General features: G+C 37.5%; 1 protein-coding gene across 5 annotated transcripts in view; it reads left to right on the top strand.

Moving 5' to 3' along the window:
- The window catches only part of ACAD9 (acyl-CoA dehydrogenase family member 9), a 49,595-nt gene that overhangs the window by 6,603 nt on the left and 27,534 nt on the right, over nucleotides 1–15,458 (top strand). For 4 of the 5 annotated variants that reach the window (XM_072784955.1, XM_072784954.1, XM_072784958.1 and 1 more), the window contains one exon: nucleotides 13,649–13,750. In XM_072784955.1, coding sequence (XP_072641056.1) covers nucleotides 13,729–13,750 — 22 coding nt within the window. In that variant the 5' untranslated portion in view covers nucleotides 13,649–13,728. Of the gene's footprint in view, nucleotides 1–11,251; nucleotides 11,264–13,648; nucleotides 13,751–15,458 lie in introns of those variants that run through there. The other variant, XM_072784957.1, reaches the window with a different exon arrangement.

Here is a 15,458-nt window from a genome sequence, read left to right as displayed (position 1 = left end):
AAAAAACAACCAAAGACCTACAAAATATAAATCCATTGATCATGTGCTTGGTTGTGTGGCAATGTAAAACTGCTATAAATGTTTTCAAATGTTTACTCTCTATTAACTTGTTGTGAACCAGGAATAGTCTAGCAGATGGCACACCACAGGTTGAGGGTACCAGTGTAGTCTGCAAGATCTCTCCCTTAGACCCATTGTCCAGCCCTTTGACAGCATTGCCTTTGGCAGGAGCTTTCTGGGGACTTCTGTGATGATTAATTGACAGTTGTATTTCTCTAGCACTGAGAATCCCAAAAAGTTCTTCTATAAATATGTGCCCTGCTAGGAGATTAAAACTGAGAAATTTAAAAAATCCTGTGTTCATTTATTAAAAATAATGAAAAGCTCATTACATATTAACAGAAACTATTTTAAGAAATTCTATTTATTTACAAATGAAAAAATACAGTGAGGAGTATGGTTTTACAGTTTTGTAGATCTTTTTAATATTCAGCTTATTGTTACTTGCAACAACAGATATCAGAATCTTGCTAGAACCAAGTAGAATCCAGCTAGATTCTTATAACTGTTTCTGAATTTAATCTACGATATATTTCTTTTAGTCCCTGGAAAACCCCACTGTACACTCATGACAGAATTAATAGTAAAATATTCTTTCCTTTTTAATTCTATTAAAATAGCTTTGGTCCTGTGGTCCCCGCCTCCACCCCAGCACACTTGGAGAAAATTCTACATTACTAACTCTTGTTCTGTTGCTGTTTTAAAAGTTGCTTTTAAATATCTTTTATTAGATATAATATAAATATAAAATATATATATATATATAAATATAAAAGTGTATAAATATCTTTTATTAGAAATATTTTTGTTCTCATAGTTATCTTCTTGTAACTTTTCTTAGTTCCTTGTTCTTTTACTTAAGCTTTTACTATCTTATTTGTCAGGATTTTCATAAGCTTTATGGAGGTATAATTGATTTTTAATAAGTTGCACATATTTAAAGTATAGGATTTGATACATTTTGATATATATGTACCCCCAAGGGTACCCTTAGCACAATTAAGTTAACATATTCATTACCCCTAAACATTTTCTCATGCCCTTATTATCTCCTCCTCATCCCCTCCTGTTTCCAGACAACCACTGATCTGCTGTAAATTAGTTTGCATTTCCTGGAATTCTATTTAATAGGGTTCTGCATTACATATGTGTTTGGCTGGTTGCTTCTGATATAATTTTGAGTTTCATCCATGTTGCATGCACTAATAGTTCATTCCTTTTTTTTTTTTTTTTTTTTAAGGGGGTGGAGGGGCAGAGGGAGAATCTTAAGCAGGCTCCATGCCCAGCACAGAGCCCAGCACTGGGCTCAGTCTTAACAACCCTGAGATCATTATCTAAACCAAAATCTAGAGTCAGATGCCTAACCAACCGAGCCACCCAGGTGTCCCTACTTCATTCCTTTTTAACACTGAGTAGTATTTCTTGGTGTGGATATGCCACAATTTGTTTATTCATTCATCTATTAATTGACATTCAGTATGTGTCCAGATTTAGCTATTGCAAAAGATGGGAGCTTTTTTCTATGAGTCTGGGTGTAGACATATACTCATATTTCTTTTGGGGAAATAGGAAGGAATGGAATATCTGGTTTATAAGAGGTTCATGCTTAACTTTTTTTTTTTTTTTTTTTTTAAGATTTTATTCATGAGAGACATTGGCAGAGGGAGAAGCAGGCTCCCCAGAGGGAGCCTGATGTGGAACTCGTTTCCGGGACTCTAGGATCACGCCCTGAGCTGAAGGCAGACACTCAATCGCTGAGCCACCCAGGCATCTGCATGTTTAACTTTTTAAATAACCACCAAACTGTTTTCTAAAGTGGTTAACACTTTACATTCCCACTAGTGTGTTAAAGTTCTAGTTGTTTCACATTTTCACTAACACTTGGTATGGTCAGTCTTTAATTTTAGCCATTCTGTGTGTTATGGTGTATCATTGTGGTTATAATTTTCACTTCCCTAATAAGTAATGTTAGGCATCATATCAAGTGTTTATTTGCCATCCATATATCCTCTTTGGTAAAATGTCTTTAAAATATTTTATGTATTAAAATATGGGATTGTCTTATTGTCGAGTTATAAGAAGTCTTTATTTTAGATACAAGTCTTCTACTATGTGTTTAGCAAAAATTTTCTCCTAGTCTGTGGCTTGACTTTTCATTTTATTAGGGAAAGTTTTAATGTTAAGAGTCATCTTTTCTTTTGTAGTTAAGCTTTTTTTTTTTTTTTGTATTTTATGTAAAAAATTTGCCAAATCCAAGGTTAGAGTGGTTTTTGTTTATATTTTTAACTCTCAACATTCAGATTTATGATCCCTTTCCAGTTAATTTTATATATGATGTGAGGTAAAATCTGAGGATTTTTTTGCATGTAACTGACCGGTTGCTTCAGCAACATTTGTTGAAAAGCTTATCCTTTCCCCATTAATTCACTTGGTACCTTTGCCAGATATCAGTTGACTGAAAGATTCTGGGACAGTAGCAGTAGACATGCACTAGGAATCTGTCTCCCACCTGGATAACAACCACAGTGGCATCTGTGTGACATAACTGTCTTGGGAACTCCAGCGTCTATGGAAGGCTACAGTTCCAGGGGAGCATGGATAGTACCTAGCTAATTTTGGTCAGTGAGCTCTGAGCACAGTAGCAGCTACCCATCTTCCACCTCCAGCCCCAAAGCTGCCAGATGTGCCCTTGTTCCTGGGGCAACTTGTGTACGGCTTCTGGGAGCCAGAGTAGGGGGGAAAAAAAAGACCTTCCCCATCAGATATTAAGGATCTGTGCTCTCATTGCTGCTTCTCATCACTGAAGTACAGACCAAGAGGCAGAGGCCATTTTTCTGCCTTCTCTTATTGTTGCAAGCCCTTACCCCTATGGCCAAAGTGACTTCAGGGGATTTAAGATGCCTGTGCCTTTTTTTTGTCTCTCTCCCTTCCCCCATCATTTTTCTTTTTCCTCTTTTGGGAGCTGGATTGAAGACTAGGATATTCAAAAGCAATCACATATACAGGGGGAATTATAAAGTCACTACACATGCCCAGGGAAAGGCATAGACTCAGGAAAGACCTAGGAAGACCTTAGGTACATACCTAGGGCTGAATGTTGGCACAGACAGAACCAGCAGTAATTTAGAATATTTTTGATTTTTTTTTTAAACAAAATAAAAAATCAACCTGTGGGACTACAGCAAACTCAGACTTCTGCACAGCAAAGGAAAACTAAGGAATGGGAGAAAATATTTGTAAACCGTTTATCAGATAAGGAGTTAATATCTAAAATATATAAAGAACTGCAACTCAGTAGCAAAAACAAAAACCCTCAGATAATCCAATTTAAAAAATGGGCAGAGGAACTAAATAGACATTTTCCAGAGAAGACCTACAGAAGGCCAATAGGTACATGAAAATGTGCTCAATGCCCCTAATCACCAGGGAAATGGCAAATTAAAACCACAGTAAGATACCACCTCACACCTATTAGAATGGCTGTCAAGAAGAGAAGAGCTAAAAGTGTTGACCAGCATGTAGAGAGGAAAATCCTTTTACACTGTTGGTGGTGATGTAAATGGTTGAACCACTGTGAAAAACAGTGTGGTGGTTCCTTGTAAACAGAATTAAGAGCACCTGTGTGGCTCAGTCAGCTAGGCATCCAACTCGGTCTCAGCTCAGGTCTTGATCTCAGGGTCTTGAGTTAGGGCTCTACACTGGGTGTGGAGCCTACTTTAAATAAGAAAGGAAAACAGAATTACCTTAGGATTCAGCAGTCCACTCCTGGGTATGTATCCAAAGAAAATGAAAATAGGATATCAGAGAGATATGCGCATTCCCCTTTTTATTGCAGCTTTAATCACAATAGCCAAGCTATGGAAACAGCCTGAGTGTCTATCAACTGATGAATAGATAAAGAAAAGAAGTGTGTATGTGTGTATATTGTGTACACACAATGGAATTTATGGGAAGGAAAGAAATCTTGCCATTTGTAACAATGTGGGTAGATCTTGAGAGCATAATGCTAAGTGAGATAAGTAGGAGAAAAACAAATACTATATGATATCATTTTTATGTGGAATCTAAAAAAGCCAAATTCCTAAAAATAGAATGGTAGTTACCAGCAGATGAGAGATGTTTAAGGATCCAAACTTACAACTAGAAGATAAATAAATCTTGAACAGTATAGTGATTATAGACAACAAAACCATATTATAAACACCAAATGTGCTAAGACATTAGGCCTTATTCCCACCAAAAAAAACAAAAACAAAAACAAAAACAAACAACCCAGTAATGTGATGTGACAAAAGTGTTAGCCACAGCTACAATGGCAGTCCTATTGTGGTACATAAATGTATTCAACATGTTGTACACCTTAAACGTACACAATGCTACATATCCAGGATATCTCAATTTTTTAAAAAATGCAAAACCAGCAAACTCTGGAAAAGAGGGAAGATTTGATTTCCAGAATTAACGTATTATTAGAATCGAAATGTCTGGTTAAAAAAAAATATATATATATATATAAAGAAGTAGAAAAGTAAGGCCTGTGCGTGGGGGGGAAAAAAAAGATTTGATGAGAGAATCTAGTAGACAAAGACTTTAAAACCCCTGTATTCAAGATGTTCATAAAACCAGTGGAAGACATGAAGAAAGTCAAGAATGTATGAACAAAATGGAAATGTCAATAAAGAGAAAACAGAAAGAAACCCCTTATTAAACTCCTTTATTAGTGCTAGGAGTTTTGGGGTAGGTTCCAGAAGGTTTTCTACATAGACAGTGGTGGTATTGGTGGTATTGGTGAAGGACGGTTTTTTTCCTTATTTTCCAGTCTGGTTTCCCATTCGTTTGTTTTATCATGGTAGTTAAAACCTCCAGTGCGGTGTTGAATAGGAGTAGAAAGAGCAGACTTCCTTGCCTTTTTCCTGACTTTAGGGAGAAAAAGTCTTTTACCATTAACTGTGATGTTAATCCCTCTATTAGGTTAGGGGAGCTTCCTTTTATTTCTAGTTTGCTGAGGATTGAATCATAAAGTGTATCAAATTTCATAGAGTGCTTTTTCTATATGCTTGAGATCGTTTTTTGTTTGTTTGTTTTGTTTTTTTTTTTGTTTTTTTTTTACTTTAATCTGTTGATGTGGTAAATTACATGGATTGCTGATCCAGTCTTACCTTTCCAGGATAATGCATACTTGGTCATGGTGTATTATGTTTTTTTATATTGTTGGGTCCAGTTTGCTAAAATTTTAAGAATTTTTACATCTGTGTTCTTGGCCATATTGGTCCATAGTTTCATTTTCTGTGACATTTTTGTCCCTTTTTGTTTTTAAATTAGAATAATGCTCGCCTCATAGACTAAGTCAGGAAGTGTTTCCTCCTCTTCCAGTTTCTATAAGATTTTGTGTAAAAGTTGGTATTATTTCTTCCTTAAATATTTGGTAGAATTCATCAATGAAACCTTCTGAGCCTTGAGTTTTCTTAATGGGAAAATTTTAACAAATTGAATTTTTTTTTAAAAGATTTTATTAGCAGGGAGCACAAGCAAGGGGAGGAGCAGAAGGAGAGGGAGAGGGACAAGCAGGTTCCCCGCTGAGCACAGAGCCAATGCTCACATTATTCAATCCCAGGACCCTAAGATCATGACCTGAGCTGAGATCAGATGCTTAAAAGACTGAGTCACCCAGGCACCTCTAATTCGGTTTCTTTTTTCTTTTCTTTAAGATTTTTATTTATTTATTCATGAGAGACACAGAGAGTGAGAGGCAGAGACACAGGCAGAGGGAGAAGCAGGCTCCATGCAGGGAGCCCCACGTGGGACTCCCAGGTCTCCAGGATCACGCCCTGGGCCAAAGGCAGGCGCTAAACCGCTGAGCCCCCCAGGGATCACTGTAATTCGGTTTCTTTAAGAGATATAAGGCTATTGTTGGACTTACTGCCTAAAATTTATAGTCTTACCTCTTTATCCTCTTAAAGTCTGGAGGATTTGTAGTGATATTCCCATTGTTGATTTCTGAAAAGTAGTCTGTTGTGGTCAGAACATACTTTGTATAAATTTGAGCCTCTTAGTTTATTGAGATCATGGTCTGCTTTGTAGGTGTTCTCTGTGCACTGGAAAACAGTATTCTCCAGTTGTTTAGCTGAGGACTCTATAAATGTCAATTGGGACAAATTGGCTGTTAATGTTCAAATCTAAGATATCCTTACAAATTTTTTATCCACTTTTTCTATCAGTTAATGAGAAAGCTAGGGTGTGGTTTTTCCTTTTGATTTCTATCAGTTTTTCCTTTGTTGTTTTACTCATTCATGAGAGAGACAGAGAGAGGCAGAGACAAAGGCAGAGGAAGAAACAGGCTCCCTGAGGGGAGCCCAATGTGGGACTGGATCCCAAGACCTGGGATCATGACATGAGCCAAAGGCAGACGCTCAACCACTGAGCCACCTAGGCGTCCCTCATACGTTTTATTTCTATATTTATTATGAACCCCACAATACTTTGCTGTTTTCTTTCTTTCTTTTTTTGGCAGTAAAATATACATAACAAAATTTACCATTTCAATCCTTGTTAAGTATACAATTCAGTGGCATTAAGTATTTCACATTGTTGTACAATGATCACTATTTTCAGAACTTTTTCATGATGCTGTTATGATTGTAATTGTTTATTCTTAAAGGCTTTATTTTTTTAAGTTTTATTATTATTTTTAAAGATTTTATTCATTTGACAGAAAGAGCATGTGCCCACAAGAAGAGGGAGAGGGAGAAGCAGGCCTTCTGGGCTCCATCCCAGAACCCTGGGATCATGACCTGAGCGGAAGGCAGATGTTTAACCACCTGAGCCACCCCAGCTTGTAGATTTCTGAAAAGTCTGTTTCATCAGAAAAGATTTCCCTGTTGACAATACTTTTCTTTAAGCCCTTATAGGAGTTGTTCCATGTCTTCTGACTTAACATTGTTTCCAGCGAGATGTCTGCTACCATCTTATCATTTTTACATAGTGTTTCTTTTTTTTTTTTTTTTTCTGGTTGCTTTTGAGGGGGTCTAGGGAAATTGATTATAATGTGTGTTGGTGTCGTTTTCTTCCTATTTCTTTTGCTTGGGATTCTTTGAACTTCTTTGGTCTGTATGTTGATAGTATTGATCAACTTTGATTAGCTTTTGGCCATTTCTTTAAATATATACCACATTCCCCACTCTGTCCTCCTCTGCCCTCCTTTGGGGACTCCCAATTTTGTGTGTACGTCTGCTCAGAGTTGTCCCAAGGCTCACTAAGGCTGTTATTTTGTCTCCTATTTTGTGTAGTTGTTATTACATCTTTATGTACCCTAACCTTTTCTATAGCATTTCATCTGCTGGTGATCTTACCTCTGCTGGTAGCTTTCATCTCTAGAAGTCAACTTGTATCTTTTTATTTCTTCCACATCTACTTAACATGCTTGTATTTTCTTCTACTTTCTCAAGCATTTGGAATATAGTTATAATCGCTCCTTTAATGTCTTTGCTATCTGTATTATTTATGAGTCGTGTTCAACTGATTACTTTTTCTTTTCACTGTCAATTATATTTCCCTGCTTGTTCATGTGCCTGGTAGTTTTCTCCTGGGTGCCACTCATTGTGGATTCTACATCATTGATGCCAAGTGTGCATGTGTGTGGTTTTGATATGTTATTAAGCTTTGTCCTAGGGTACAGTAAATTAGGGAACAGTTTGATCCTTTGAAGGTTTGCTTTCTCCCCCACTACCCAAAGAACAAGTTAAAGTTTTTTTATTGATCATATGTTGTCTGAAACTATTGTTTTATGTGGAAATGAGAGCATAGTAGGAAATGTGGGCATTTTATATACCAGTTAACAAGACATGAAATATGAAATATATTTACATGCCAAAATTATGCAAATAAAACCTGTCCCAGGACACAATTGATAAAATGCCTGTTAAAGTTCAATTATTTTGAATATAAGATAGAGTCTTCATAACAGTACAGGTAAATTGTGTTATTTAATACTGAGGACCAGTTTATCCTTTACTTTTCTTGAAGAGAAATGAACATTTTATTTTTGTATTTCAAATTGAAGTTTAATTGGCATGCACTATTAGTTTTAGGTGTATAGCATAGTGATACAACATTTAGATGCATTACAAAGTGATCACCGGTATAAATCTAGCTACCTACCATGGGTGCCCTTATAAAGTTGTTACATGTTATTAACTGTATTCCTTATGTTATACATTGTATCCCCATGGTCTTATTTATTTCATAACTGGAAGTTTGTATCTTTTAATTTCCTTCTCCTATTTTGCCTATCCCTCCACCTCCACTCCCCTCCCCTCTGGCAACCACCATATTGATCTCTGTGTCTGTGAGTCTGTTTCTGTTTTGGTGGTTTTGCTTTTTAGATTCCACGTACAAGTGAAATTGTATGGTAATTTTCTGTCTTACTCATTTCACTTCATTGTATCCTCTAGATCTATTCATGTTGTTGCAAATGACATGATTTCATCTTTAATGGCTGAATAGTATTCTATTATTTATGTGTACTACATCTTTATCCATTCATCTATCAAGCGACACTGAGGTTGTTTCTGTATTTTAGCTATTGTTAATGTTACAGTAAAGATAGAGATGTATGTATTTTTTCAGATTAGTGTTTCCCTTTCTTCATACAGATAACCAGAAGTGGAATTACTGGATTATATAGTAGGTCTGTTTTTAATTTTTTGAAGAACTTCCATACTCCCTTTCCATAGTGGGCTGCATGATTTTGCATTCCCACTAACAGTGCATGAGGGTTCCTTTTACTCCACATCCTCACCAACACATGTTGTTTCTTTTTGATACTAACCATTCTGACATGTCTAAGGTGATATTTCATTGTGGTTTTGAATTGCTTTTCTCTGATAAATAGTGATGTTCAGTGTCTTATGTCTATTGGTCATCTGTATGTTGTCTTTGGAAAAATGTTTATTGACATCCTCTACCCATTTTTTAATTGGCTTGCTTGGTTTTTGACATGGAATTGTGAGTTCTTTATGTATTTTGGGTATTAACCCCTTATTGGTTATATAATTTACAATGCCTTCTTCCATTCAATGGGTTACCCTTTCATTTTGTTGAGGTTCTCTTAGCTGTGCAAAAGCTTTTTAATTTGATGTAGTTCTATTTATTTTTGCTTTTTGTTGCCCTTGCCTGAGGAGACAGATCCAAAAAATTATTGCTCAGACCAATGGCCAAGAGCTTACTGCCTATGTTTTCTTTTAGATTTATGGTTTCTGGTCTTCTATTTCAATCTTTAATAAATTTTGAGTTTATTTTTGTATATGGGGTAAGAAAATGGTTCAGTTTCATTGTTTTGAATGTAGCTGTCCAGTTTTCCCAGCACCTTTTATTGAGAGTGTCTTTTCCCTCCATTCCTGCCTCCTTTGTAAAAGACTAGTTGACCTTAAAAGTGTGGGTATATTTCTGGACTCTCTTCTCAGTGATCTCTTTGTCTGTTCTTATATTAGTAGCATACTGTTTTCATTACTATAGTTTTGTGGTATAGTTTGAAATCAGGGACTGTGGGGACACCTGGGTGGCTCAGTGGTTGAATGTGTCTCCCTTTGGCTTGGGACGTGATCCCGGGGTCCTGGGATCGATTCCCACATTGGGCTCCCTGCAGGGAGCCTGCTTCTCCCTCTGCCTGTGTCTCTGCCTGTCTCTGCCTCTCATGAATAAATGAATAAAATCTTTAAGAAAAAAAGAAAGAAAGAAATCAGGGACTCTGATACCTACAGCTTTTATTCTTTCTCAAGGTTGCTTTGACTATTTAGGGTCTTTCGTGGTTCCATACAAATTTTAGGATTATTTATTTTAGTTCTGTGAAAAATGCCATTGTTATTTTGATACATATTGCATTGAATCTGCAGATTTTGTTTGGATAGTGTTGACATCTTAACACTATTCTTCCAGTCTGTCAGCATGGTATAGGCATACCTTAGAGATATTGCAGGTTTGGTTCCATACTATCTCAATAAAGCAAATATCACAATAAAACAAATGAATTTTTTGTTTTCTCAGTGCATATAAAATTATGCTTGCACTTTTATGTTATGGAGACGGCTTCTTTTCTTAAGCTGCATGAACTGTCTCTGCTAGCTTCAGACTTCTGATGCTTCCTTGCATCTCTCAGCCTTCACAGAATTGAGGAGACTTAGGGCCTTGCTCTGGATTAGGCTTTGGCTTAAGGGAACGTTGTGGCTGGTTTGATCTTCTCTCTAGACCACTCAGACCTTCCCCATGTCAGCAGTAAGGCTGTTTCACTTATCTTGTGCGTTCACTGGAGTAGTACTTTTAATTTCCTTCGAAAGCTTTTCCTCTGCATCGACAACTTAGCTCTTAGGCCATTGTAGGGTTACTAATTCACCTATTTTTAGTATTGTGTCTTGGGGAATAGGGAACCCAGAAGAGAGGGAGAGAGACTGGGATTGGCTGGGCAGTAAAGCAGTCAGAACATGTACATTGATCATTAAAGTTCAGTGTCTCACATGGGTAGAGTTCATGGCACCTCAAACAATTATAGTAGTAACATTAAAGATCACTGAACACAGATCATCACAACAAATACAATAATAGTGGAAAAGTTTGAAATATTGTGAGAATTACCAGAATGTGAGAGAGACATGAAATGAGCAAATGACAGTAGACTTGCTTGTCATAGGGTTGCCCCAAACCTTCAGACTTGTAAAAAAAAAAAGATGCAGTATCTGTGAAGTGCAATTAAAACAAGGTATGTTTTGTCATCTTTAGTTTCTTTCTTTGCTCACTGTTTTTTGTTTTGTTTTTTTGCTGTTTTAATAGTTTCCAGAATACAGGTCTTTTACCTTCTTAGTTAAATTTATTCCTAGGTATTTTATTGTTTTTGATGCAGCTGTAAATGGGATTGTTTTCTTAATTTCTCTTTCTGATAACTCATTATTAGTGTATAAAATGCAACATTTTTTTTTTTACAGATTTGATTTATTTATTCATGAGAGACACAGAAGGAGAAAGAGAGGCAGAGACACAGGCAGAGGGAGAAGCAGGCTCCATGCAGGGAGCCCGACATGGGACTCAATCCCAGGTCTCCAGGATCACACCCTGGGCTGAAGGTGGCACTAAACCGCTGAGCCACCCGGGCTGCCCAAAATGCAACATTTTCTTTTTTTTTTTTTTTTTTTTTTTTAAATGCAACATTTTCAATGTAAATTTTATATCCTTCAACTTTACTGAATTCATTTTTTTTCTAATAGGTTTTTGGAGGAGTCTTTAGGATTTTCTATGTATTGTATCATGTAGTCTGCAAATAGTGGCAGTTTTAGTTCTTTCTTACCAATTTTCATGCCTTCTATATATTTCTCTTATCTGATTGCTGTGGCTAGGACCTCTAGTACTATGTTGAATAAAAGTGCCAAGTGTGGGCACCCTTGTGTTGTGCCTGATCCTGGGGAAAAGCTCTCAGCTTTTCACAGTTGAGTATGATGTTTCCTAAGAGTTTGTCATATGTGGCCTTTATTTATGTTGAGTTAAATTCCTTCTATACCTACTTTGTTGAGTTTTTATCAGAAATGAATGTTGAATTTTATTAAGTGCTTTTTTTTTTTTTTTGCATCAGTTGAGGTGATCATGATTTTTAACCTTCTTTTTGTTAATGTCATGAATCACATTGATTTTCAGATGTTGAACTATCTTTGCATCCCCAAATAGATCCCATTTGATTATGATGAATGATCCAGTTAATGTATTATTAAATTCAGTTTGTTGATATTTAATTGAAGATTTTTACATCATTTTTCCCTCAAGAACATCTAATTTTGGTGGTGTCTTTGGTTTTAGTCAAGGCTTCTTAAGTGGGAGTAGAGCATCCTATAGAGCAGTGTTTCTCAACCTGTTTTTCATTATTGTCCCTCCCCACCCCTTTTTTAGATATTTTCCCCTATTTACATCTCATTCATGAAATTTTAATCCCACAGTTATACTATATATCTGTATTATTTGTATATTTATATTTCTCTTCTCTGTACATTAAAAAATATATTTTTTGTGGCCCCACTCCAGAATCAGTTTTTATTACTTTTGACGGTGGTGTTGCCCTTGTTGAGAATTCATAGCCTAGGGGCTAATTCTTCTTTACTAGCAATAGGTTGCTCGTTGCTTTTCTGCATGCCGTGCCCATTGCCCTCTGTGTTTAGTATGTTGAGGCAAGGACATGATTCCGGTCTCTCTTACTCCATCTTGGAAGCAGGGGTCTCCCCAGATCCTGACCGTTTCTTATTATACATACTTTGCTGTACAGGCCAACCATTCCATTCCAAAGTAGTGACCCAAGAGAAATTAAAACAGCTGTGTAAAAAAAAAAATAAAAATAAAAATAAAAAAATAAAACAGCTGTGTAAAAACTTGAATGTGAATGCTCATAGACCATCTCAATGTCCATCAAAAGGTGAATGGATAAACTGTTTTATACCCATACAGCAGAATACTGAACAATAAAAGTATTATGATAAAGTATTGATACATGCAGTAATATGGATGAATCTCAGAATCCTACTGAATCAGAGAGCCAAGATCAAAAAAATACCTGCTGTGTGTTTTAAAATTCAAAAATGCAAACTAATCTGTAGACAAAAAGGAGATGATTAGTGGTTGCCTGGAGATAAAAATGGATTGAGGGATTAATCGCAGGGAGCCTGAGGAAAGTTTTTGTGGAAAAGGAAGTTTTTATTATTTGGTGGGAGTAGTTTCATGGGCAAACATGTAAGAACTCAAGAAATTATATATCATAAATATGTGGTTTATTATATGCCATTTGTATATGTCAATAAAGTTGTAAAAGGCAAATAAAAAAATGAGAAGTTTGGACTCTTGGGGAATGCATATTTCTCATTAGTGACCCACGTGCATAAAAATTCCCAAGCATAGGTTACAGTGGTTTTTAAAATTTATAATAGTAGTGAAGTATAATATGCTGACAGTTTGAAAGAAGACTTTAATTAACTTGATTCAGGCAAAGTGTGTACATACAAGGTATATAGTTACAGACCTGATGCTAGTGATTGCTCCGTTCTGCTCTGATGGATGTGAGTTAGGTGTTAAGCAGATTAAATTGTCCTCAGAATCTGTGGGCTAGGGTGGAATAGTCCTAGTTTCTGAAAACTAGGAAGATGTTATACCTACCTGGCAGGTATTACCACAGTTTGGCTATTTAGGCTGACATTTTAGGACAGTTCTGAAAGTTGCATTCTTATTTTCTAATTTTCTAGAAGGTAATGGTAAGTTAAAAATTCAGATATAGTATGCCTTCAGAAAAGTTTATATTGTATAATCTACTGCAATATTACACAACAAATACACTCATGTGAATAGCACCCAGGTCAAAAAACAGAGCACTATCTGGTATTGGCCGTTTTTTGAAATATAATGCTGACTAGGCTGTTTAGGAGAAATTGAATACATGCTGAATAACTGACTAGACATGTCAGTTTTGAACCTTCTGTTCCTGGGATTGTATGCTATATAAAAATTGTTTACTTTTATTTTTGTAGACATAGCTTATATTTTATTTAATCAAAAGATTTCCTCTTGGCAGTGGACTCTGAAAGAATTGACCGGGAGGGAAAAATCCCAAATGAAACATTAGAGAAGTTGAAGAACCTGGGGCTTTTTGGGATGCAAGTCCCAGAAGAATACGGTAAGTAAAGGAAAACACCACCCTGCTGATTTGGCTCTTAAGAAAGCACTCCATATTTATCCAGGAAAGGGTTCTGTTAGGAAAGGTGGTCTTTAAATGGAGTATATCCAGGATCAAAGTATAAAACCACTGGAATTAATAAAAACACACATGGACCAAATCGAGGGTAGTATGGACTAAGGGACAAATGAACGGGAAGAACTGTTGGCCTGCATTTTGTTCATTTGGCATGGATAGACCACCGCAGGATGTCTGTGCTCTCCAGGTCCCCGGGGGTGGTGGAAAAGGGGGTGTGTATAACCTCAAAGCCATGTCAGGCAATTGCAGTGTCCTCTGCACTGTGAGGCCCTCTGGTCTCTCCACAAAGGAATTGCTCCAGAGATGCAAGCCCTTTTTGTTGGAGGGATGACTGTGGGCTGAGAGCTCAGGTGTCAGGGTCTACCAGTCTGCTTCCTCCTGGTGCAGAGGAATAAGGCACATGGCTGTAGGACACATGTATTGAGGTGGGAGATTGGATCTCTGAGAACATTGGAGCAGGGCCCGTTGTGCTCTTACCTCGTAATCCCAACATCACTGTAGTGATGTTTTTACACCCAGATGAAAGACCTGGCCTTTCTCCCCAGGATCCCAGTGTGCTTCTGCCTTCTTAGACCTGGCCAATCACTACCACTCATTGTCTCGCTTCTGCCTAACCTGGAGTTGGTCATCTAAATTCTGTGGAACTACGGGGATGCAAGAAGTAGGGCTGGGGCTAGGGAGAACAGGGGCAGAGAATGTGGCACAGGAGCCGAATGTAGTCACACATGGATCCACGTGCACACACACACACACACACACACCATTTAATTTTACTCTCCGTCTCCTTTGACATAAAAGTGTGGCTCTGGTTTCCTAAGCCCATACGCCCACACGCTGCACCACCCATTGCTCTATGAGCCCTCTGCTGGAGGTGTCTCTGGAGCCCTCTCACCAGCTACAAGTCAGGTTTGCGGGAAAGAACTATTGATGGTGCTTTAAGGGGTTGGGCCTATTTCATACCTTTGAGCTGGTCATTTGGACATTTAATATTTTGGGTGTTTTTCCAACCAGGTTGTGAGTTAAGTTTTGCAAAGCAAGACAAAGAAGTCAGGAGCTCTTGACATTCTGTCTCCCTGCTTGGTTTATCTTCAGAGACTAAAGTTAGGTCTGTGTTGTTCCTCCCCCACTTTTGCAGCCAGGGTTGGGAAACCCTCAATGTCTGTAGAATAAGTTCCCACTGATATGCTGCCTGGAGCTGATCCAGTCTGAGACTGAATGTGAACATTTAGGACCAATTAGTACATGCCTGACTTGATTCTGAGTCATATTTTGATTAGGTTACATCTTAGTTCATTTGGATGTTTATTGCAGCATTTTAAGCTTTTAAACAATGTACCTTACTTGCATTTATGATCTACCTCTCCTCACATTTCTAAATGTGTAAAAGCAACACTGCCCCATCTGCAAGAAGACAAGAAACTGTCAGTGCTGCTGCCTCCCCTCCTGGTGGAACACAGTGGCGTGAGCCCCCATAGAGGAAGCTACACGTCTTGTGTTTCCTTGCCCAAAGCTGCATCCTCTGTGTGCAGCATGGAGACTGAGCTCTGCCCAAATAGCCGAGGCTCGTCCATGTCCTTGCTCACGGGGGACAGGGAATTGTCTGCCCTACTGTGTAGTCCACAGTGAACGT

This window comes from Canis lupus, chromosome 19, assembly GCF_048164855.1.
Source record: "Canis lupus baileyi chromosome 19, mCanLup2.hap1, whole genome shotgun sequence".
NCBI lineage: Eukaryota > Metazoa > Chordata > Mammalia > Carnivora > Canidae > Canis > Canis lupus.
This window is presented reverse-complemented; position numbering and strand designations above follow the sequence as displayed.